This window comes from Nycticebus coucang, chromosome 12 (assembly GCF_027406575.1).
Source record: "Nycticebus coucang isolate mNycCou1 chromosome 12, mNycCou1.pri, whole genome shotgun sequence".
Lineage (NCBI taxonomy): Eukaryota > Metazoa > Chordata > Mammalia > Primates > Lorisidae > Nycticebus > Nycticebus coucang.
The window spans coordinates 83,717,212-83,740,594 of record NC_069791.1 but is presented as its reverse complement, the minus strand read 5'-3'; the positions used below and the strand labels follow the sequence as shown (position 1 = coordinate 83,740,594).

Here is a 23,383-nt window from a genome sequence, read left to right as displayed (position 1 = left end):
CTGTGCTTAGTGCAGTGCCTCGCACACAGGGGCGGCCTGTACACCTTTGCAGTGGATGGCTCCACGCCTACACTTGAGTAACAACCTAGGCCCCTGGGGGGACTGGGGTTAGAGATGATTGCCGAGGAAGTCTCCACAGGTGGCTGCAGCTTCACTTTTCCCCTGCACTTGTCAGATTTTATTAGCCAAGGTTGAATCAAGTCAATAGGGAAACCAGCTCAGCTATGATCCACAGAGACCCTATAACCCACAGACCAGTGCTCGGGTTCCCTGCTCTGGACAGCTGCAGGGTCTGGACACTACCTGGAGCTATTAAGGAAGTTTCTCGGGCAGCGCCTGTGGCTCAAGGAGTAGGGCGCTGGTCCCATATGCCAGAGGTGGCAGGTTCAAACCCAGCCCCGGCCAAAAACCACCAAAAAAAAAAAAAAAAGGAAGTTTCTCAACCTCTCCACTTGTAACAGTAATGGTAATAATAACTGCTTACATAGCTGCCATTTACTGGGCACTTAGTAAATGCCAGGCCCTGGACTATGCTAAGAAGGTTACGGAAGTTCATTTATTTAAATTTCAAACAGCCCTATAAGAAAAAGTAGTATTATCGCCCTTACTTTACTGATGAGGAGACTGATATATAGGGGAGGTTAAAAACTGGCCAGAGGCCACCCAGACCAGCTAAGTGGCAGGGTCCTGATGAGACACCAACAGCTGAATGCAGGCCTGTGGGATACCAACATCCATGCATTTAACCACTGAGTTATACTGTCGCCCCTGTCTTGGTTTCCTTTGTAGTAGAATGGGGACAATAATTCCTATGGCTGGGTTTGGGAAGGGGATTGTCACATTACAGCCCACCCCTTGGCCTGGCCCAGAGCCTTGGGGGTGGGGGAGTCAATGGAACCCCTGTCTCCTTTACGGTGGCCCTGAAGCACAGTCCTCACCTCTGCTGTCACTGACTGCTCCTGGGCCACTCTGACCCCCTGGATCCTGGCACATCATGTTCTCATTACTTAGACTTGCAGCCCATGTACCTGGCTCCTGGCCAGCTGCAAAAGTGATCAACACACAGCTCAGCTTGTTCATCTACCCAACCACTTACGACTGCCATGCCCAGGTCATCTGGCAGCAAATCCAGGCCTGAAAGCATCTCATCTCTAAATATCCCAGAATGTATCTTTTTTTTTTTTTTAATTTTTTTTTTTAATTAAATCATAGCTGTGTACCCCAGAATGTATCTTTAAACAATAAGGACTTTAAAAGAAAACATAATCTCAAAACCATTGTTATACTTTAAAATGTTAACAGCAATTCTTTTAATGACCAGATATCCAGCAAGTCCATAACTCCCTGGTGGTCTTCCTCCCCATTTTTAACAGTTTGCTCACTGGAATTGAGATGGACATAAGGCCTGGGCGTTCAGATTGGTTGATATGGTTCTTAAACCTCTTGCATCTCTAGTTCCCAACCATCTTTGTCTCTTGTTTTCTTGTAAGTTATCTGTTGAAGAACCAAGTGGATTTTACTGGTTGCATCTCTGTGGTTTGCTTAGTGTGTTCCTCAGTCCCCTGTATTTCTGCTAAATTGTTCATTAGACCTAGAGGTCTGATCAGATGGAGGTTTGACCACTGGACAAGATGACCCTGTGGATGTTGCTGTGTGTGGCTATTAGGGCCTATATGATGTATGGTTTTAAAGCTCTTTGTGATGATAGTGGCCAGTTTTGCTCAGTGCCTAAGTCCATTAATTCATTGGGGATTGCAAAATGATAATATTCTCATCATATCATTCTTATTTTCATTTTATTTGCTGAAATTACTGCAATGAAGAGAAATTTTTTCTCGATTATTTGGTTAGTCTGTGGTATAATTCAAAGAGGAAAAGACAGCCTTTTTTCCCTTTTCAAAATAACAAACTGTTTCCCTAACATCCTCTAAAACACTTATCTATTTGGTTTTGAGTATTATTATTTATATAAATAGATGGGTTTTAACTTACAGTCCTGTGTTTGAAAAGTCTTAATCCTTACTGATGCTCGAATCATCCCCTTTGGGACACTGGAAGCCCCTCAGTCCTTTTAACAACCTTCTTGCCTTCTGATGTGACAGGATATTTCAGGCTCATCTTGTATATTTCTTGTCCCAGAACTGGAACCAGCCATTTCTCCAAGAAGTGCTGGTTCCTTTTTATGGGAAATGGTACTTAGAGACCATAATCGAGGCCCTAGGGATGCACTTGGCTGCTGGGTTGGTCACTGTCTCTAGGTTTTTTTTATGGACAGAGCTAGGAATTGATTTAGATATTCCAAATGATATGTATAGGGCCCTCCTTTCACTCTCAGCTATAAATGCTTCAGCAGTTCTCTCTGCTCTCAGGATTGGGCAGCAATTTTGCTATGGAGGCAGCTTCATTTCTAGAACACAAAGGTAATTGCTTTGGAAAGAAATAAAAGGTTGTCTAGTGGTAGTCCTCAGTCAGCTTAGTTCCACAAACATCCCAGTGTTGAATTGCTGAATTCTTTAGTTTTAAGATGCCAGCAGTTGTAAGACACATCATCCATCAATTTAATAACAGCCTTTTAGAGAAAAAAGAAACATTACCTCCTTGGATGAACACTTAGATTTATTCTAAATCCAAAACTTTAAGATGTAAAAGGGGGAAAAAAACTTTATTTTAAAATCTAGCAATATGGCAGCAGGCTGAGTTTCTACCAATGAAGCAGCCTCAGGAACCAGGGATCTAGGGGTGCAGAGCAGGGGACATTCAGGAAAATGGGAAGCAGAGGACAGGGGTTGCTCAAGAGGCTGACAACTGGGCCCTTTTCTCCAGGGCCAGGCCTCTGAGTTGCAATGCCAGACACAGGGGCCAGAGCTATGAGGACAAAGTCTGGGGTCTGGGCTGAGGTATGGTGGGCAGTCTAGGGCGGACAGAAGCAATATATATGGTCCTTGGGACGAACACAGGCAGACCTGGGGAGGAGGCAGGATATCCCAAGCAGAGGAAATTGGCAAGGACAGCAGTGCATTGGGACTGAGATGACAGACTTAGAGCAGTGGCTGGGAGGAGCATGAGGGTGCTGGGGGCGACCTCCCAATGGTTAGAGGCCTCCCTGGGATACCCAGAGTCACCAGCTGAGAGCTGCAAGTTCACCCTGCAGCTTTAACATCTCTCTTCACCCAGCATGAGAAAGGAGGGCTACATTTCTTTCAAAATGCACCATAAGGTCAACATAGCAATTTTATAGAAAGTTTTAAAAACTGAGAAAAATATTCACCTCTATAGCCTCTGACCCAATATGTTTTTCACTTTTGCACAATCTTTCCTGGTCCTTGTCCTCATTTTACAGCATTATAATCAATGTCCCTGCCGTCCTGTGTCACTGCAGTGTCCTCATGATCATTGTGTTAACCACTAGACAAATTTACTTTATCCCAGGTCAGGTTCATTTTAAAGAAAACTTTACTTAGCCATTTCCCTCTTTTGAGATCATTCAGGTTAATTTTTGTTTTGCCAGTATAAGTAACACTGCAATGAATATCATTGTGCAGATAGCCTTTCCAGCATGCTGAATAAATTTTCCTTAGGGGAAGAAATCCTAGAAATAGGGTCGCTGAATTAAAGGGTTCTGAAAAATGATAATTTTTTTCCTTTTTAAAAACCTTGGTGATTGCTTCACCACTCCTTTAATATTATAAGCTGTTTTTTTCTTTTTTCCTTTTTAAAAATTTTGTCTGATTTCATAGATGGGCGATGACTCCTCACTGTGGCTCTCACTAGTCACACCCCCCTCATGGGGCTGATCCAGTCAGGCCAGTGCCGGGCGGAGACAGGCTGGGGATGCCCCACTCTGACCTGCTCCATCCCCACTGTGTGCAGGTTAATCGATGGGGCCAATATCACCATGGAGGATGAGCACATGTGGCTGATCCCCTTCTCGCTGGGGCTGGACCACGTGCTCACCGTCCGCTTCGACAGAGCCGAGAGCATTGCAGGCCTGCGCTTCTGGAACTACAATAAATCTCCCGAGGATACCTATCGAGGGGTAAGCCAAGGAACGCGGCTGCACTCAGTCCACTGTCAGGGAAACGGCACCTTGATGAATGGCTGGCATGGCTGCCAGAGAGAAGCATAAATCCTCCAGAACTTTCCAAAGGGAGCTGGGGGCGTAACGCCCACGGGGAGAGTGAGCTGCTGTTTCCTTCTGCAAATAGCAAACCAGACTATGGGCGGTGCCTGTGGCTCAGTGAGTAGGGCGCCGGCCCCATATACCGAGGGTGGAGGGTTCAAACCTGGCCCCGGCCAAACTGCAACAAAAAATAGCCAGGCGTTGTGGCAGGTGCCTGTGGTCCCAGCTACTCCAGAGGCTGAGGCAGGAGAATCGCCTAAGCCCTGGAGTTGGAGGTTGCTGTGAGCTGTGACTCCATGGCACTCTACCAAGGGTGACAAAGTGAGACTCTGTCTCTAAAAAAATAATAATAATAAATTAAAAAAAATAGTAAACCAGACTAAAGAACCCAGGGAAACCCTGGGAAACGGCAGAGCCTGGTTTCTTCTGGTGCTGCGGGCCCTCTGCAGGCCCAGCCCCCCTCCCCGTTCATCTTGGTCAGTTACAGCCCTGAGAGCCACTGAGCACTTCGGGGGCCTGGCCTGTGCTGGGGCTTCACGTGGATTTGTCATGTCGCTGGATCCTCATCCCCACCTCTGGAGAGAAGTGTGACTGCCCCCGTCTCTCAGAATATTAAACTGAGGTTCAGGAAGCTCCAGTCACTCACCCAAGGTCACCCAGCATGAGTGTCCCGGAGCCCCACTCGGTGCTTTCCACACAGTGGTCATAAACAGCACTGGTGTAAAGAGCAGGGGCTTCTAGACACAGCCCTTTTCACGGGCTTTTCTCACCTCAGGTGACCACGGATGAATACACATTTGTTCCCTCCTGTCAAGTAAAAGCCACAGTAAGGCCACCTAAGAGACAGCCATGCAGCTGGGCCCCTATTGTCAGGATCTCAGCTCTCATCTCAGCTGTGTGACCTTTGGCGAGTGACCAGCTTTCCCTGGCTTATGTTCTCATCTGTAAAATGAGGAGGGGTGATGCCTGCTTTGGGAGAGTGTTCCTTGCCTTTGCCACGTAAAAGTCAACAATGCCAGGACTCGGTCATGGGTGGCCCAAGCTCTGGGCTCCCCGCTGTGTACCATCCTTTGGAATCTCCTGTATGAGACCTGTCGCCCCTGAGGATTATGTCATATTGGTTACAATGGGGTCAGCGGCCAGCCCCTGGCCCTCGGGGCCCCTAAGGACATTAAGTGCCCTCTTGCTATGTCCCTATAAGTGTTATCTCTCGGGTTCCAGACATTGAAAAAGTCTGATATGTCAGCAATGAAAACTATCTTCAGCCTCAAGTTGTGCCTTGGGGCCTCCCTATTCCTTTGAGCACATCATAGTCTGACCAGTTGAGCTTCTGTGATCTGGAAACATTGGACCCAGTTCCTGCTTACAGGTCTGGGCCCCACGAGCCTCACTTGGGACCAGTGACAAGGGCCACCATGGGGGCATGGACACGGGATGGCATGTGGCCTGAGAGGGAAGATTCCCACATGTGGTGTGATGGACACTGTGACTCAGATGCCCACACCTCCATAGGCCCCCTGAGCACCCTGGTTGTGGACCCTGACAGGTGCTTGGAAGCCAGGCCCTTGGACTCCTGAGATGAGGTTTCAGATTGCTTTGCCTCTCTGATGTGTAGTTTCCTTAGATGATGATGATAACAAAAGCTGCCTCTCAGGGGATAAACAGAGGATGGGTGACCAGCTCTGCCTGGGAAGTCAGAGATTCTTCCTGGAAGAGGCACTGGCCCTGGAGGATAGGGCTTCTGGGCCTCTGCTTCACTTTTGGGTGACCCTGGCACCCCCAGGCTTATATCCCTTAAGCCCCAAACCCAGCAGACTCCTCTTTGAGGAAAAATTCTGGGGCATGGGAGGGATCAGCCTTGAGGAAGGCAGAAGGGAGAGATGCAGAGAGATGGGCCAGTGAGACCACACTTCTGAGGTTTACGTGTCCTGAGAGTGACTGACAAAGAGGGGCTCCCACAAGGCTGAAGAAACAAAGGGCCCCAGGGGCGCATGAGCCCCAGGACGGGGCTCCCTTCGTTTCTGCACATGGAGATTCCACTCAGCATCTCCTAGGCAGAAAAGTCCACCAGTTTCAGCATCAACTGTGCCCAGGTTGTTCCCCATGAAGGTGGAGTAAGGTGTGAGGAGAACCTGGTTCCAGATCTGTGGTCAGAAAGGGGGCGCTGGCTGTCCACCTGCCCATACCTGCCCACCTGCCCATACCTGCCTTGGACCCTGGCCACCTGTCTGGAGAGCTCTGGCTAGAATCCTCATGCATTCACTGAGCTCTTAGTAAGTACCTGGTCCTGGGGCAGAGACTGAGATGATCCAGCTGGGCTCTCTGCTATAGAGAGACCCAGGAACCACTGAGGACACTACTAGACATCACATGCCCCTCTCCCCGAAACTGAGCTAAGCACTTGAGAGATCGGAAAGTACCTGATTGTGTCCTAAGGGTCATAGTTTCCAGGAGAGGTGTTGATATGTGATCTGGGGTTTGAAAAAAAATCCAGAGGCTAACAACCATGGAGTGTGCATTTTTATGCCAGTCACTGGGGCATTTTAACGCACTACTGTACCCATTTAACAGATGTGTAAATTGAGACTTAGGGAAGTTAAGTAACATCCACAGCTACTGGTGGTGGATGGTGGAGCACCTGGGTCCATGCCCATGGCCACCATGTCATAGTGCCTCAGGCCACTGCAGGTGGGTGGGGCCTTGGCCTAGTCAAGCACCACCCTGAAACATGTATGTAGATGTCCACTACCAGCAAGGGCTTCTGCTCTCTGCCCAGCATCAGCCATGGAGTAGGGATGAGTAGGGAGGTGGACCCTGGCCAGGTGGTTCTGGCCCAGGATAAAGGGCAGACCAGGCTGTGTCTCAATCCTGGGACTCTGCAAATGGCTCTCCGTGGTGAGTGCCAGCTGCTGGCAGCCCCAGCCATATCTCTACTTGCTGCCCTCCCTATGCTGGCTTCTTCCCTTCAAGCATGTTATTTCTTTTGTTTACTAGGCCAAAATCGTCCACGTCTCTCTGGACGGCTTGTGTGTCTCCCCTCCAGAGGGCTTTCTGATCCGGAAGGGGCCAGGCAACTGTCATTTTGATTTTGCTCAAGAAATCCTCTTCATGGACTACCTACAGGCTCGACTGCTGCCCCAGCCGGCCAGGAGGTGAGGGGAGTGGGCGCTGGGCATGGATCCTCCCAGCATTAGGGCCCGCTTGCTTTTTGAGTTGCTCTGAAGTGTATACTGAAAGGGTTTTGAAACGATGATCAAACACATTGCTTTTCAACTTGGCCATTTTCTAAAGCTCAGCCAAGCCTCCCTGGAAGCCTGTGAGATGGACCCACCTTGTCTGGGCATGTTTGGGTTTTTCACAGTCTGGAGTGCTTAAGATTTTAAATACTTCGTGGCATAGCCTGCTGGGAAAAGAGGCTACAGTCTGTCTCCGTTCCAGAAATGCCCACTGGCCAGTTCGGGGAAGGGCCTTCCTTATTTCTGTGTTCCTGATTTAGAAAGATTCAAAGAGAAAAATAGAGCTTAATATCTCATGGATTCACTGGGATTTCTTGGCCTCGGTCTCAGCTGCATTAAGTTCATAATGATTTGTAAATGTCATGCTAAGTTTACTCAGTTAAACCCCCTGAAGTCCAAACACCAGAAGCCAAACTCTCAAAACAAAATGAGTTTCCCTCCACTATAGCGGGGTATGACTTGTTGGGATGGTCACTGGAAATGGTCACTTAATTGTAATATTGCCCTTGAAATTGAAGAGACCAGGGTAGGACCATGGACCAGGGAGCAGAGAGAGGTAGGAAAGATGGTGGAGTAGGTACTCCCTCTGGAGCTGTGGTCCCCAATCCTCAGGCCACAAACCACTACCAGTTTGTGGCCTGTTAGGAACCAAACGCAGAGCAGGAGGTGAGTGGCGCCTGGGGTTGGGGTTGGGAGCGAGGGAAGCTTCATCTGTATTTACAGCCACTCCCCACCTCTCCCATCACCACCTGAGCTCCACCTCTGTCACATCAGCTGCAACATTAGATTCTCATAGCAGTGCAAACTCTACTGTAAACTGCACACGTGAGGGAATGTAGGTTGCGGCCTCCTTGTGAAAATCTAACGCTGCATCCCCTCTCATCTGTAGAAAAATTGCCTTTCAAAAAACCAGTTCACGGTGCCAAAAAGGTTGGGAAGTCCTCCTCCACTGCTCTGGAGGACCTGCTTAGTGCCAGGTTCTTTGTAGTCATCCTCTGGGGAATCCTCTGACCACCCTTTGAAGTAGGGAGTATTATGCCCATTTTACAGATTGGACATAGGAACTGAGGCCCTGGCTAATGGAGCCAGGGGTGTGGGATCATGAAGCCAAGGCCTTCAGGGCCCTCTCCACCTTCCAGCCTCCTCTTTTTCCCCTTTCCCCATCCTGCCCTCTGGAGAGCCCAGCTGGGGGCCTTCGTTCTGCCGCTACTCAGTGTGGAAGGCTCAGCTCTGACGTTCCCATGGCTGCCTCCTCAGAGAGGCCTTCCCAGGCCACCCCCTGAGGTAGTCTGCCCTGCCCTGGCCTGCTGCCCCGTCACCCCACCATGGGTCTCATGTGGCTGCCAGCACAATGTGGACTCTGCTTCTCCGTGGAGGCAGCACAGTGGGGGTGCTGAGAGAGTGGGCAGTGGAACCAGACGGCCTCAGGTCACAGGTCTGTTCTGCTACCTCCCAGCTGCATGGCCTTGAGCAAGTGACTTCATTTCTCATTGTTCCAGTTTCCTCATCCACTACCCAGGATACAAAAGTACCCACCCGCTTGGGCTGTGTTGAAGAATAAAAGAGTCCATTTCAGAAAATTCCCCAGGCACCAGGCCTCCTGGCCCTGCCTCCTACGGGCATGGCAGTGACTGCCAACTGGAATGGGAACGCCACAGAGCAGGGCCTCGTCTGTCTTTTCCCTGCTGCGTCCCAGGGAACACTAAACTGCCATATTTCTTCAGTCTGTTGCCTAGAGAATAACTGACCAGTGATTTGGGGCCACCATGATCTTCTTCTGTGCCATTCTGTGTTTTTTCAGGCTCAGCACAAAAAGCCTGGAGCGGGCAAGTATGGACTACGAGGCACCGCTGATGCCCTGTGGCTGTATCCTCCTCCTCCCACCCTGCAGCGCATCCAGGGCCCCAAGGCAGGGTCTGGGCTCAGCCGGCCAGCCGGGGTTTCAGGCAGACACAGCCAAGGCAGCTGGGGTGCCATGCAGGGAGACAAGGAAGAGGGTGGGAGGACTCCTGGATCCCTCGGCCCCCTGGGTGCTGCTGGGACTGGAGCAGCCACACTTGCTCCAGATCCACCTCTTGGCAGGGAGAGGCTGCAGAAAGCAGCACCCAGGACTCCAGCTGACATGGTGGGTGGGGCTGGAAAAGCTGAAACTGAGCCTATGGGCTGGGTTGGGGGTGGCGGTGGGGCTGTCCTAGAGCCAGGCAGGGAGGGAGTGAAGATAGAAGTAATAATAGGCCAAGTTCACTGGGCCATCCTCACGGCCCAGCACTGTTCTCAGCGTATCGTCGTCTTACTGAAGTCCTCACATCAGGACTATGATGTGGGGACTGCTAGCAGCCCCATTTCACAGCTAGGAAAACTGACAAAGGAGAGGCCCAGCGACTTCCTCAGAGATACACAGCTGGGATGAGGTAGAACAGTTTAGTGAACCCAGACAGCCTAAGGCTCACTCTCCACCTAGCCATTTCTCCTCTGGCTGTGATATTGCCTGGGAGCCAGTTCACCCCTCTCAGGTCTCCTGCTCTGCCTGCTCCTGGGAGTGCTGGCAGGAGCAGGGGACACGGCCAAGGAATGGTTAGAGGCCAGGTTTTACATGTGGACACCCTGCCATGGCCCCCAATGCTGTAAGGCTCGTGTGTCCTCCCTCTTAACCTGCTGCATACCTGAGAAGGATGGAGGAGGGAACAGGTGCTCTGTTCTTGTCATTATACAGTCAGGGAAACTGAGGCATGAGACAGGGGAGCAATTGGTTTAACACCATACAATGAGTTTCGCCATCCTACCTGCTCCGTGGAGAGCACCCTCTCCACCTGTCTCCTGAGGCCTGGAGAAAGGTTTTGAATGCTTAACACAACACAACACACACATACATACCCAGTTTAAATTAAAGAAAATTTGATGCCACCTATATTTTGGTAGGCTTTAGTCTCAGAGAGAGAAAAAAAGATTTCTCTCTTTCATCATTATAAACCAAAAAAATATATATATCCTCGTTATCTTTGTCATTGTTTTACTTTGTTCTCCAAAAAATTAAGCCTTCTTTTTCTTAATAATGTTTCCCAGTCATTTTCCAGTTTCAGCTTCTGACCAGCTGGGGCGACCCCTATTACATCGGTCTCACTGGCCTGGAACTGTATGATGAACGGGGAGAAAAAATCCCCTTGTCGGAAAACAGTATCCTTTCTGGGATGGGAAGGAGCTCCTCCAGACTGGAGGGAGTGTGGGAGGGTCTGGGCAGGAGCAGAATCCTTGAATGGAGAGAGAAGCGGCTCTCTGGGAACCAGAGCCCTACTGGGCTTTGCCTACAGTCAGATGCTGGCCCTTGGGGGAGAGGGGCAGCAAAACAGAGAGCAGCTCCCTGCCAAGCCATCAAGAGCAGCAGTTCCACAAACCAGAGTCCTATGGTCAAGTGAATCAAGAGCGGCCACCAGCTGCAGCCCCCTCTCAGAGAACTATAGCTATTTTTGGAGTTCCAGGGACTCTGACCTGTTGCACTGTGTTCAATTCAGTGTGTCCTGAACTTATTAACTGTGGAACCCTTTGCTTATGGTACACCCACACTAGAATTTGTAAACTGTAAGCCCAATGCATTTAAAAATATTTTAGATTCATTGCTAATATTTTTAAAAATCAGGAGGTTTCACATGAAAACCATGCTCTCCAGCCTCACTTGAAATACCGGTAACATGAGGCCCACAGTCGTGAATAGTGATGATGGTTGCACCCAAGTAGCCACTGTTTTCTCCCCAGTCCCCCCACTGTTGTCAACCAGGCCCCTAAAGCATATGGTTAATACTTACTAAGGGCTCACTCTGTGCCAGCACTGTGTCAGGTCTTACCATTTGGTGCCTCATTTTGCCCTTATAATGATCTTGTAATGTGAGTGCTGTTATTATCCCACTTTGTAGATATGGATCTTGTGGCCCAGAGAGGTTGAGTAACTTGCTAAAGTTCACACAGTCAGTTAGTCTGTCTCTAGATGCCAGTTTTTTTTTGTTGTTGTTGTTTGATTTTTTTTGTTTTTGAGACAGAGTCTCACTATGTCGCCCTTGGTAGAGTGCTGTGCCATCACAACTCACAGCAACATCCAACTCTTGGGCTCAAGCAATTCTCTTGCCTCAGCCTCCCAAGTAGCGGGGACTACAGGCACCCATCACAATACCCAGCTAGTTTTTTGTTGCAATTGTCATTGTCGTTTAGCTAGCCCGGGCCGGGTTCAAACCTGCCAGCCTTGGCGTATGTGGCTGACGCCGTAACAACTATGCTACAGGTGAAAAGACTTTTTTTTTAAGACAGAGTCTCACTATGTCGCCCCCAATAGAGTGCTGTGGCATCACACCTCACAGCAACCTCACACTCTTGGGCTTAAGTGATCCTCTTGCCTCAACCTCCCAAGCAGCAGGTGCCCGCCATAATGCCCAGCTATTTTTTGTTGTTGCAGTTGTCATTGTTGTTTAGCTGGCCTGGGCCGGGTTCGAACTCGCCAGCCTTGGTGTATGTGGCTGGCGCCATAACCACTGTGCTACGGGCACCGAGCTTAGATGCCAGTTTTTGACCACCAAGCTATCCTGCCTCTGTTTCATGTAATCTGCTCTGATCCATCTAGGCTCTTAAGTTTATTATCCTGACCCACTACAGTTAGGGAAATGCCAGAGCAGGTGATGTGTATAAACCCTGTCTTGTATAGTTTGGTGTCCCTGGGCTCCAGTGGGATCCTTTTCGGACTTCTCCTACTGTCACCCCCCTCTTCAGCTGGGATTAATGATTCTTGATGTTTTTGATCATTGTTAGTGATTGCTTGGATGTATAAGGCGCCATTGATTTTTTACCATCACATTCAGTGTCCTCTGAGATCCTCACATCAATTCTGGGACATTGATGTTCTAATCCCCATTTTACAGATGAGGAAAAAGTGCCAAGGTGTCATGTGATTTAACCAAGCTTTCCTGGGCCATAATGGCAGTCAGAGCTGGAACCTGAATTCTGCAGATCCCCAGTAACAGTCATCAGCTAAGTGGTGTTATCTGGGTCAGGCTCCCAGTCCTGCCACGTGGCCAGGGAGACAGTCTTGGCATGGTCCTCAACATTCAGCCATCACCCCATCCCCTTCCAAAAGAAAACCTGCGCAGAGTTTGCCTTTTGCTCTCCAAAGTAGCAGCAGCACCTTCTGTCCCTACCTCCAGCAGTTCTGTGAAAGTCCTTTTCAGCTAGCCCTCTGTGTGGTTTCCACCCCTCTGTACTTGAAATTGGCCATCCTTCCATACACACGCCCGCTCCCCTTGGCCCCCAAGTGCCCAGTTTCTCAGGAATATGTCTAATTTAGCTGTCACTTCTCTGGCTGCCCAGAGCAGCAGGCCTGCCGGCCTCAGCCTTCCCTCCGAGCCTTGCTGTCAGCCTGATAGAGGCTGGCAGCCCCAGGAGCGGCACACTGTGCCGAGCACACGGCTTTTCGGTTATGGCAGCTTAGACATCTCCTCAGATATCGCCGCCTTCCCCGACAGCGTGAACTCCCTGGAGGGCATGAGTGGGGATGTCCGCACCCCAGACAAACTCATCGACCAAGTGAATGACACCAGCGATGGCAGGCACATGTGGCTGGCCCCCATCCTGCCAGGCCTGGTGGGTTCCCAGCAACAGCGACCATAGCACCCCCCAGCCCTGGGGTGGGCAGGGGGACTTTCTGTCCCAGTCTCAGTGACACATCTTTCTTCCAAGGTCAACTTAATCTCAGACTAAGTCAAGATGCTTGAAGGGGAGCTGTCAGAAAGGTTTAGGTCTTTGCTCATGTGCCTGATGGGCTCAGCTTTTCTGGGCCAGCAATTTTCCTCTTTGCTCTGGGGGAGGCCAGGAGCTAAAGGGGCCACATGGCAAATTCGTCCTGTTGCCATGGTGCAGCCAGAAGGCGGACCCTCTGCCCCGCCCTAACTCCCACTGCTCCTTTAGCCATTCCTAGGTTGGCCAAGGCCTGGGGCAAGACTGAGGCTGCAGCTTCCGGCCAACACTGAATGCTTATGTCTTTATTAGGTCTTGAAAGGGGCTCCATAATATTTGAGAGTCTTTATTGGGGGTAAGAAGGGGCTGTGGGGTTTTACTTTGCTAGCAGGACTCTGCCCCTGATCTGGACAGCCCCTTCTCCAGGCCCCCAGCAGAGGATCAAAGACGTGCTGGAAATGACCCAGCGGTGTCTTCGCTCTGCTTGTCATGTATGATTCAAGGAAAGGACAAGCAGGGGTTGGGCGGGTGGATTGCCCGTGGCTAGTGCGCCACACACGTTGGGGACTGTCCCTTTGGTCCCTGGGGCCTCAGACTGTTTCTGAGCCTGAACTGGGGGAAGGCTAAGGATGTTCCCAGTTCTCTGCTGGCATTTAAATGAGGGCCACACCAGGCCCAAGAACACAGGCCCTCCAACAGACAGCTCAGCAGTTTGTTGCAAACGCAGCCACACGTGACCTGACTCCAGATGAAGGGGGCGGAGCTCCAGGCTGGCCAAAATGGGCAGGCGCTACCTCGCCCGGCTCATTCCCTGCCCACGCCTGGTGCCCCGGCCCAGGAAGTGCCTCTGTTTCCAAACATGCCTGTTTTAATTAGTTCTGCTCTTTGACAGGTGAACCGGGTTTATGTGATTTTTGATCTGCCTACCACTGTGTCAATGATCAAACTGTGGAATTACGCGAAAACACCCCATCGAGGGGTGAAGGAGTTTGGCGTAAGTACTTATTAGCTGGATTTTTTGAGATAATTATGCTCGTTGGTAATTAGGCCGCCGGCAATTATCATTTGTCGCAGTTTGATTTACTTCTCTGTGTTGCAACCTTAGACACAAATGCCTCGTCTTCAGATGCAAGGAAATTCGCCGTCCAACCATGAATTCAAAATCTCCTTGGAGTGAAGAAATAGAAAGAGGCTTTCTTTTATCTTTTCCTCTAGAATCCCCCTGGTTTGGGCTAGCAACTCTGAGATGGGGGGCCAAAGACCCAAGTCTATCTCCCAACTCTGCCAATTTGTCCCAACAGCATTTAAACCTCCCAGCCTCAGCTTCCGTATCTGTGACCTGGGGCTGGCATCACCTGCAGACCCGAAATCCCAAGGCAGGCTGAGCACACAGCAGCCACTGTTGCTGACACCCATCTTCTGGGGAAAGCTGCAGTTCAAAGCAGTAACCTGCTTTGCCCAAGGTCAATGTGGGAGGGAAGAAGGGATCTGTCAGCCTCGCCTCTGTCCCTGCAGTTGCTGGTGGACGACTTACTCGTGTACAACGGGATCTTAGCCATGGTGAGCCACCTGGTGGGGGGCATCCTGCCCACATGTGAGCCCACGGTGCCCTACCACACCATCCTCTTCACCGAGGACACAGACATCTGTCACCAAGAGAAACACACCATCATCAGGTGCGGCCCTAGCTGGACCCACGGCCCCTCTGCCTGCCCTAACAAAGACAAATGGCCAGACACACACCTGGAGCATGACAAGATCTTGTGTCTCTTCCGTCCCCACAGTAACCAGGTCGAGGATCAGGATGTTCAGATGATGAATGAAAACCAAATCATTACCAACTCGAAAAGGAAGCCGAGTGTCGCTGACCCAGGTCAGTGGCATTTCCTTGTGCAGAGCATCCCACTTTGGGAGTTTGGTCTAAATACAGGAGGAGCTGGGAGCCTGGCACCCCTGTCCTCGCCCCTGCCTGCCTTCAGACCCCTTTCCTCCACTCTCTGACTCCTCTCCCCAACCCAGGAACCCCTGGGAAGGAGCTGATAGGGACAGAACCTCAGGAGTAACAGTTCGCTGCTTCCTGCAGGCATCTTATACCATAGTGCAGCTTGCTGTGAGCCAAATGCTGCCAGTACAGAGGGGAGAGGCAGTCAGGGCAGCACAAGAGCTGCGTTGAACGGGTTTGCCCTGGGCCATGGGAAACCAGTAGAGGATGCCCAAGACTCCCCAGAGGGGATGATGTTGAGGAAATCCTGAAGGCTGTGCAGGTTACACCCAACCCAGAGGGTGGTGCGGTGGAGCCTGGAGTGGTGGGAAGGGGCTCATGCCAGGTGCTCAGCGTTCAGAGGCTGCTATCCAAGGACTTTGGGGGCAACTGAGCAGTTTTATTTCACCCCGAGGGCACAGGGAACCCCTCAAAGATTTGAGGCTTGTAACTCCGGTTCCTCTGTGTTCTACCTCAACAGCCTTACGCCCCAAAACCTGCTTAAGCGAGAAGGAGATGGTGAGACGATGGCGGTGCTGACTGGCAGAGGAGGGAGAGATGGCCCTCCCAGCCAGGGCAGGGCTATGTCACCAGCCCCACTCAGCACCTGTGTCCCCCACCCTCAGTCCCAGGGGCTGGAAGAGAACCACAGCAGCACGGGGATTCCCCTGGGGAGAGGGCACTGAAGGGTGACCACCCTGGAAACTACAGGAGTGAGAGACAACGAGGATGGGGCTGCAGCAGTCCCCTGCGGCTCTGGCCTGGTTGCAGGTAGCTGGGACATGTCGCCTCATGCTTCTCCTACAAGATCCAACAAAGCAGGGGGCATGACTCAGGCCTGGGCTGATCCTGACTCAGGCCAGGAACATGGGGTGGGCTGAGGAGGCCACCTGTCCAGCCTCCTCAGGGCCCAGAGCATAGCTAAGCAGGGAGACCAGGCCTCAGAGCTAACCCCAACACACAGGGGGTGTGCCAGGGAGACTCTGCCTTAAGAGGCCCCAGAGGAGGTGGCCAACCCCTCTGGCCTATCTGGGAACTGGTGGAGCTGCTGAGAGCCTGGAGTTGCTTCCTGGACTGCTACAACCGCCTCCCCTGCCCCAGGTCCAGCTGAGGAGGAGCTGGTTCTGCAACAATCTCTCTTATCAAGGGACTGGCCAAGGGTGTGTGTCTGCTGAGGACAGGAAGTAACATGGACCCACCCACTGTGCACCCTAGCATGAGTTGGGCCCACTGTGGCATGTCGGGGCACCATCACTGTGCTACCAGGCCCAGAACCCAGAGAGCTAGAAGAACCCCCAAATGCCCTCTGGATACAGGCATTGAGGGCAGGCCAAGGACACCGCCCCACCCATCCCTTTTATGTAGTATGCTTGAACTTCGTGTGGAAGAAGGTGGCTCTCACTGCACCTTCACTGCCAAGTCCCTCCTGATCTGATCGGTGGCCTCACCTTCTGGCTTTCCTGCTTTCTGTCTATGCCCCAAGCCCTTGGTGTTAGGCAGTGAGGTTCTTGTTGCCCAGGCCCCCACCCTTCTCCCTCTTCATCTGCTTCCCAGCGAGTTGGAAATGTGCCTTGTACCCCCAGCCGAGTGAAGCCCAGGACACATCTATTTCCATCGATGTAACAAGCTCGGATCAGGGACCTAATTGGTTTCCCAGTGGTGGGTAATTTCTCGTTCCAAATATTAATCCGTTGTTTTCCTGGCGCCTGGCCCAGCCCCGCTGCAGTACTGTACTCAAAGTACGTTCCTATGCAACTGAGAGCCCCAGCAAATACTTTATGAGCTTTGCAGCCTCAGCTGGAGCAGCTATGCAAATGCGCTTTTCATTTGGAGCACGGAGCTGATGTGCAGATAAGAATTGTTTCTCTCTGAGAAGATCCATCATTTCTGTAGCTTCCAAGCCCCCGGCACCTCTGCTCAGCTCCCAGATGCGGCGAGCACCTCCCACCTGGGGGAGTCCGGGGCTGATGGAACCAGCTATCATGACCAAAACCAGTGCCATTGCTTTAGAGGGAGCCTCATCTTCCCCTCCCTGCCCGAGGCGTGGGTACGGGTCAGATTTGCCAGGGAGATGGCACGAACACTACACACTCCCGCTCCCAGAATTTCAGTCAACGTTTATAATAATTGCATGTACTGTGCAATCTAGGAGGAGAAAAAGGAGCTGTACAGGCATTAACTCTGAAATAAATTTCTATTTTTTTCTCTTGTGAAATCAATAAAAGATGTTACTAAGAACAGGTTCAAACCTAGCCCCGGCCAAACTGCAACCAAAAAATAGCCGGGTGTTGTGGCGGGCGCCTGTAGTCCCAGCTGCTCGGGAGGCTGAGGCAAGAGAATCGCGTAAGCCCAAGAGTTAAGAGGTTGCTGTGAGCCGTGTGACGCCACAGCACTCTACCTGAGGGCGGTACAGTGAGACTCGGTCTCTACAAAAAAAAAGAATATAGTCTGACCCACTGAGTTTGGGGGCAGATGGAGGGAGCCCTTGCTGCCTCCAAGACCCGAGTCACAGCGCACTTAAGGCTGTCTGGGCAATACAGACACATGCCCTTTTGGAGCTTGCCTTTCCCTGCTGCAAAGGGAACTGTGACCCCAATCCTCCCTACTCACTGGGATTGTCGTGCTTCATGAACAGATGAGAGCCGCTCTCACATATATGCTGCTTGTTGCATGCCTATCATTATCTTGTTTAATCCACATAACGGTCCTATGGAGTGGGCACCATGATTGTCCTCACTTCACAGATAGGGAAGCTGAAGCACAGAGAGGTTGTGTAACTGTCCAAGGAGAGTCCGTGCAAAATCCTGAGAGAACACTGGACTGCTTAGTTGGGGCCGGGGGGTGGGTGATAGCCCCATGGGAACATCAGCACCCAGATACCTGATTCCTGGGCCTCCCTGCTTCCTTCAGGGGTGAGTGTTGGCTGCTGTTGGCTTCTGGATAAAGTAGCCCTTGAATGGGCAATAGTACTGGCACTAGCTAAGTGGGTCCTTTAGAAACCCCACTTCCCTCCACTGTCTGGCCCTATGCATGGAGGGAAGGTGGCTGAGCCTCTGCCCCGGCTGCCTGCTTCCCTCTGAACTCCTATGAAGACAGAAGGGCCTTGCCCTTCCCGGCCATCTTGGTGCAGGGGAAAGGTCCCTCATTCCCCCCACGAAGGGATCTCTGGGCCGGCCCTGGAGACCCTTGAGTGCAGGCGAGCCCCTCACCATCCCCTCTGAGGGAATGGAAGATGGCAGGGCATCCTAGCTTCTCAGCCAGAGGCCTGGGCTGGGGCCCTCTTATCCAGGGGTCAGGCAAGTGATGTCAGGGAGCAAAGCTGGCCTGTATGGAGGCCAACAGGGCAGCGGGTGCTTCCCGAGGGGTTAGTTGCAACTCAGTGCTAAGGATCCCTCTTCACCCTCTAGGCAAGATTTTCAAGCTTTCTAAGAGAAGCCAGGTATCCAGGCGTTTTATTTATCTTTTGTGGGAAATCTAACTTTTAAATGTTGGCTCAACTTAAATAAGCAGACACACACTAAGTGAGCCAAATAAGACCTGTGTTCAGGCAGGCTTCAATCAGCACACAAGTCCTGTGCGGCCAGCCCTCCATCTTGTGTGGCTGTCAGCCTGCCTCCTTCCTGCCCCCCTACCTGGGCTCTAGAAATGCCTCAGTGCTGGATCCTGCCAGGCCTCCCTGCTCCCCTGGGTGGTCACAGAAGGGAGAGATCCTTTCTGGTCTGTCAAGCCCCATGTGGGCATCAGTCACGAGCCTGGTCCTAGAAGTAGGTAAACTCAGCTATGACACACACAGGGGCAAAAAAGACCCCAAGGCTGTAGCTGGGGCTTGTTGGCACCCTGGTGTACATTACTGGGAAAGGGTCTTGGCAGCAGCTGGGTTAGGAAGAGCAGGCTGGAGCTCCCAGAGAAAGCACCCCTCAAATGGCCAGCCCTTGGGAATTGGCCTTCTCTGTCCAGCCGCAGGAAAGACCTGCTTCCCTTTATTTAGAATTGGTTTCATTCCAATGCTGGCACCACCACCTCAGAAAACCCCAGGAAGGCCCCAGAAGCCCTTAGGCCTTCCAAAGCAGGTTCTGCAGCCAGGCAGATGGCAGCTGCCCCATGCCCAGACTTGGTGCTGAGATGTCCTGGGCCCCTTCTCAGGCCTCACCTGGAGCCAAGGCAGTCCCTTTTTCAGCCCTCCAGGCCCTGCCTGGCCTCTTCACAGACAACAATCTGGGGGCTCAGCTTGCTGGGCTTGGCTGATTATCCTGGCCTATACAATGTTTAATTTTTTTTTTTTTTTTTAGACAGAGTCTCACTATGTCACCCTTGGTAGAGTGCGGTAGCATCACAGCTCACAGCAACCTCGAACTTGAGCTCAAGCAATTCTCTTGCCTCAGCCTCCCAAGTAGCTGGGACTACAGGTACCCACCACAATGCCTGGCTATTTTTTTGTTGTAGTTGTCGTTGTTTGGCAGGCCCGGGCTAGGTTTGAACCCACCAGCCCCCGTGTATGTGATGGGTGCCAGCTGTTGAGCTACAGGCGCCAAGCCAATGTTTAATTTTTAAAAGCTAGTTGCCTTCCTTTACTATCTATCAGCTTTCACATTAAATTTCAGACTCTCTGCAGCTCTAGAAAGATGGGAAGATCTAGTGAGTCTCGTCCCAGATTAATGGCTGGCTCTCCAAATCACCCGTCTCCATCATTGGTCTGCCACCCTCACTGGCATGACTGTTAACACACACACACACACACACACACACACACACACACACACACACACACACACACACACACACACACACACACACACACACACACACACACACACACACACACACACACACACACACACACACACACACACACACACACACACACACACACACACACACACACACACACACACACACACACACACACACACACACACACACACACACACACCCCCTCCTGGCATGTCAGTTAGTTTACAGCCCCAGAGATAGAGGCAGGTGAGGACTATGGAGAAGCAGAAGGGGACACAGGGACAGTGCTGCAGGGTCAGTCCTATAGGGTCCAGCAGGTACAGGGCTCCCTGGGCATGCAGAGTGCTGGGCCTGGAACTTAAGCCTCTGGCTTCTAGGCAGCAAGGACCTTCCGGGGCTGGGAAAAGCAAGAGGCCTCCATCCACTATGTTGTGTGTCCTGAGTGCCTTGAGGTGTCTGCCCAAACATGCGGGTCTGCCTCTGTGCAGGCATATCCGTGTGCCCTATGGGGCTCATGACACCACTTCAGGCCTCCCACCCTCTCTTGGAAACTGACAGCCTCAGCTGCAGGGGCAGCCTGGCAGTGGTACTTTGTGGTAACAAAAACAACAGCCCTTATGTATGAGCCCTACAGGAATGCTCTGAGGGTTTGTCATGAAAGTACACAGGAGATACCACTGAGACCTCAGCTCCCTAGCAAGTGGGTCATGACACATGAACAATGGCCCTGGGCCTGTTGGCCTGGGTTGGAGTCCAGGCTGCTCCATTTCCTGTCTGTGTGAACTTGGTAGGTGACCTTTTGCCTTAGCTAGGATGCAGGGTCACCTGCAGGTCCTGCATTAGGGAGCGGTGAGGGCATCATTGAGTTCCAGCCCTCCTGTGAGGGAAGACATAGTCACCCGTTTCTTATAGGTGTGCAACCTGAGGCTGAGTAAGACAGCGACCTCAGACCAGGACATGACTCTTGAACCTGGGCTTTTTTTGAGACAGAGTCTCACTTTGTCGCCCTCAGTAGAGTGCCGTAGCGTCACAGCTCACAGCAACCTCTAACTCTTGGGCTTAAGAGATTCTCTTACCTCAGCCTCCCAAGTAGCTGGGACTGCAGGCGCCCGCCACAACGCCCAGATTTTTTTTGTTATTTTTGTCATTGTTGTTTAGCAGGGCCTGGCCGGCTTCGAACCCACCAGCCCTGTTGTATGTGGCTAATGCCCTAGCCACTAGCTATGGGCGCTGAGCTGAGCCTGGGCTCTTCATAGCAGAAGCAGGTGCTGCCTCCTACCTGAGTCCTCCCAGCCTCAGCTGATTGGTCCACAAAGGGTGTTGACCTTAGAGCAACCAGCCCATTGGCTGGGCAGCACTTCTGCTCTGCCCTTCTCCTGCCAACTCTTTCCCCAGCTCTGGTTCGCCCTTCCCCTTGCAGTTGAGTCTCCTCCCTACTCTTCATCCCCACTTCTCTCCCACCTTGCCTGCACCTCCCACCCTGACATGTGCACCCCGGCAGTCCCCAGGAGGGCCAGGAGGGAAGGGGCAGGGTGGGCGCACCAGACTTGGGTGTGCACCCAGAGCTGTCCCCATAAAGAGTCTCCTTCCATCCACTCTCCCTGGAGCCCCAGGGCCCCTCAGTCCCCAGCCTATCCTGCCAGCTGCCCACTCCCCTGCCAGGCCTACAGCTATCAGCCCAGCCACAAACTCCCCCAAGGCGGAGGCCTGGTGTCAGTCCAGGATGAGATGAGGTCCAAGAAGCAATTACCAGGGTAACATGAGCTGGGCTATGCTGGGGACAGGGCAGGGCTCCTGCATGGTGATTTCCTGTCCATGTAGTAAATCCTCCCACACAGGAGATTGGTTTTTCCTCTTGACTGATGGTCCTGGGTTGGGCTGACTTTTCCCTCAGCCCCACAGACAGCCCAGGCTCAGGGCCGGTGCAGCTGGTCACAGCCCCAACAGCCCTAGTTGACACTCAGTTCTAGGCCCTCCAAGCTATGTGTTCTGGGTCACATATTCTGTATTTGGGGGCAGGAAGGGACACCCTCTTCTAATTCATCCACTCAAAAGCCTCCTTTTCCTGATCTCCACCAAGGCTTAATAGGGCCTCCAGCATCAAACCCCAAACAGAAGCCCAGGTGGAGCCAGGCACCCCACCTACCATGCATCTGCAAGCCACCTGGGTGCCACTGCTCAGACACCCACTTACCTCCATCCCTAGTTTCAGGGCAGCCCAAGCCACCACCATCTCCCACAAGGACCCTGCTGTAGCCCCCTCTGTGCACCCTACCTCCTTCCGACACCCCGTCTCCCAGGCTTGCCTCACACACAGATGGAAAGAATTTACCCAAATGCAGAGCTGATGGTGTCTGCTTTTTAAAACTCTGATCAACAGCTCCCACAGCCTTCAGCCCAGAAGACTACCCAGCGGCAGACCTCACATCCTCGCTCCAAGCACTCCGTCCTGTTCTAGTGCTGCACACAGCCAAATGGCATCCTCTCCACCCCAGGGCCTTTGCACATGCTGCCCCCTCTGCCCATACTCTACTCCATGCCTTCTTCCTGTTCCTCCAGTCAGTGCTGCAATGGCTTCTCCCCTGAGGGGCCCTCCCCACCCTCTGGTCTAAATTAGATCTTTTCTTCATTCACCTACACAACACTCTTTCTTTGAAGTGATCTTTTTATTGTTTAACATTATTTGCATAATTTCTGTCTCCTCCACTGGAGGACACCCTTGGGAGGTTAAAGATGGTGTCTTTTCTTGTTCACTGTGGCAGCTCCAGGGTACAGCTCAGTTCCTGGCATAGTAACTAGTTCTTGGGCGTGTCAGACCCACAGCAGGTCTGATTGGCCTCAGGACCTGAACCTAGGCCTGCCTAATTTTGCAGCCTCTGTGATGTCTTCTGTCCTCATCTCCTCCCAGGCGAGGGGCTGGCACCCTCCCAGCAGCAGCTCTTCCCAGTCTCCCCCAGCGTACCTTGTCCTCAGGCCTGGCTGCTGCAGACGAGTGCTCATGAATCAAGGTGACATTTCCATTACCCAAGGGAGAAGAGTGTGTGGCCCGGACATTGGCTTGGGCGGGGGTGGCAGGGATGACTGCTTGTCTCAGCCACCGCTAAGGACGGAAGTCATCCCCGTTACTTAAGGAGGCCCTGGGCTGCTCATCAGCCCTTGGCCAGGGGAAAGACTATGACCCAAAAGGAGAGCGGAGTGACATGAGCAAACAAGAGAAGCACCAAGCATGTGCAGATACAGGCATGTGCACAGGGCCATGTGGCATCTTGTCCAGGGCCAGCACAAGTATACGAGTGTGCACACAGGATCAGTGGGAGAACACACATAGGTGCAAAGTGCTGACTCATGCTTGTGTAAAGTCAGCGCGAGTACGTATGTGTGTGTGTGGTCAGCACCTTTGGCCAAGGTCAGCCTCTGCTGTTCACGTGTGTGTGTGTGTGACTGGGCCACAGTTAAGGGTGGAGTGTGGCTACGGAGACACTGGGTGCAGGCGCAGAATAAGGCTGCGAAGGAACCTCAAGCTGTGGGTTAGGCCAGTGTGTAGGTGTCAAGATCAAAGGCACCCACCAAAAGTTAATAGCCAGCTGTCCCCTTGGAACATGT

The 23,383-nt window shown here is 52.0% G+C and overlaps 1 protein-coding gene across 9 annotated transcripts in view; it reads left to right on the top strand.

The window, feature by feature from the left end:
• Nucleotides 1-17,287, top strand: part of KATNIP (katanin interacting protein) — a 243,581-nt gene extending 226,294 nt beyond the window's left edge. For 8 of the 9 annotated variants that reach the window (XM_053554667.1, XM_053554668.1, XM_053554666.1 and 5 more), the window contains 9 exons: nt 3,871-4,036; nt 7,115-7,272; nt 9,158-9,222; nt 10,420-10,530; nt 12,836-12,975; nt 13,961-14,062; nt 14,584-14,744; nt 14,853-14,941; nt 15,531-17,287. In XM_053554667.1, coding sequence (XP_053410642.1) covers nt 3,871-4,036; nt 7,115-7,272; nt 9,158-9,222; nt 10,420-10,530; nt 12,836-12,975; nt 13,961-14,062; nt 14,584-14,744; nt 14,853-14,941; nt 15,531-15,589 — 1,051 coding nt within the window. In that variant the 3' untranslated portion in view covers nt 15,590-17,287. The remainder of the gene's footprint in view (nt 1-3,870; nt 4,037-7,114; nt 7,273-9,157; nt 9,223-10,419; nt 10,531-12,835; nt 12,976-13,960; nt 14,063-14,583; nt 14,745-14,852; nt 14,942-15,530) is intronic. The other variant, XR_008373188.1, reaches the window with a different exon arrangement.
• The last annotated feature ends 6,096 nt before the right edge of the window (nt 17,288-23,383 follow it).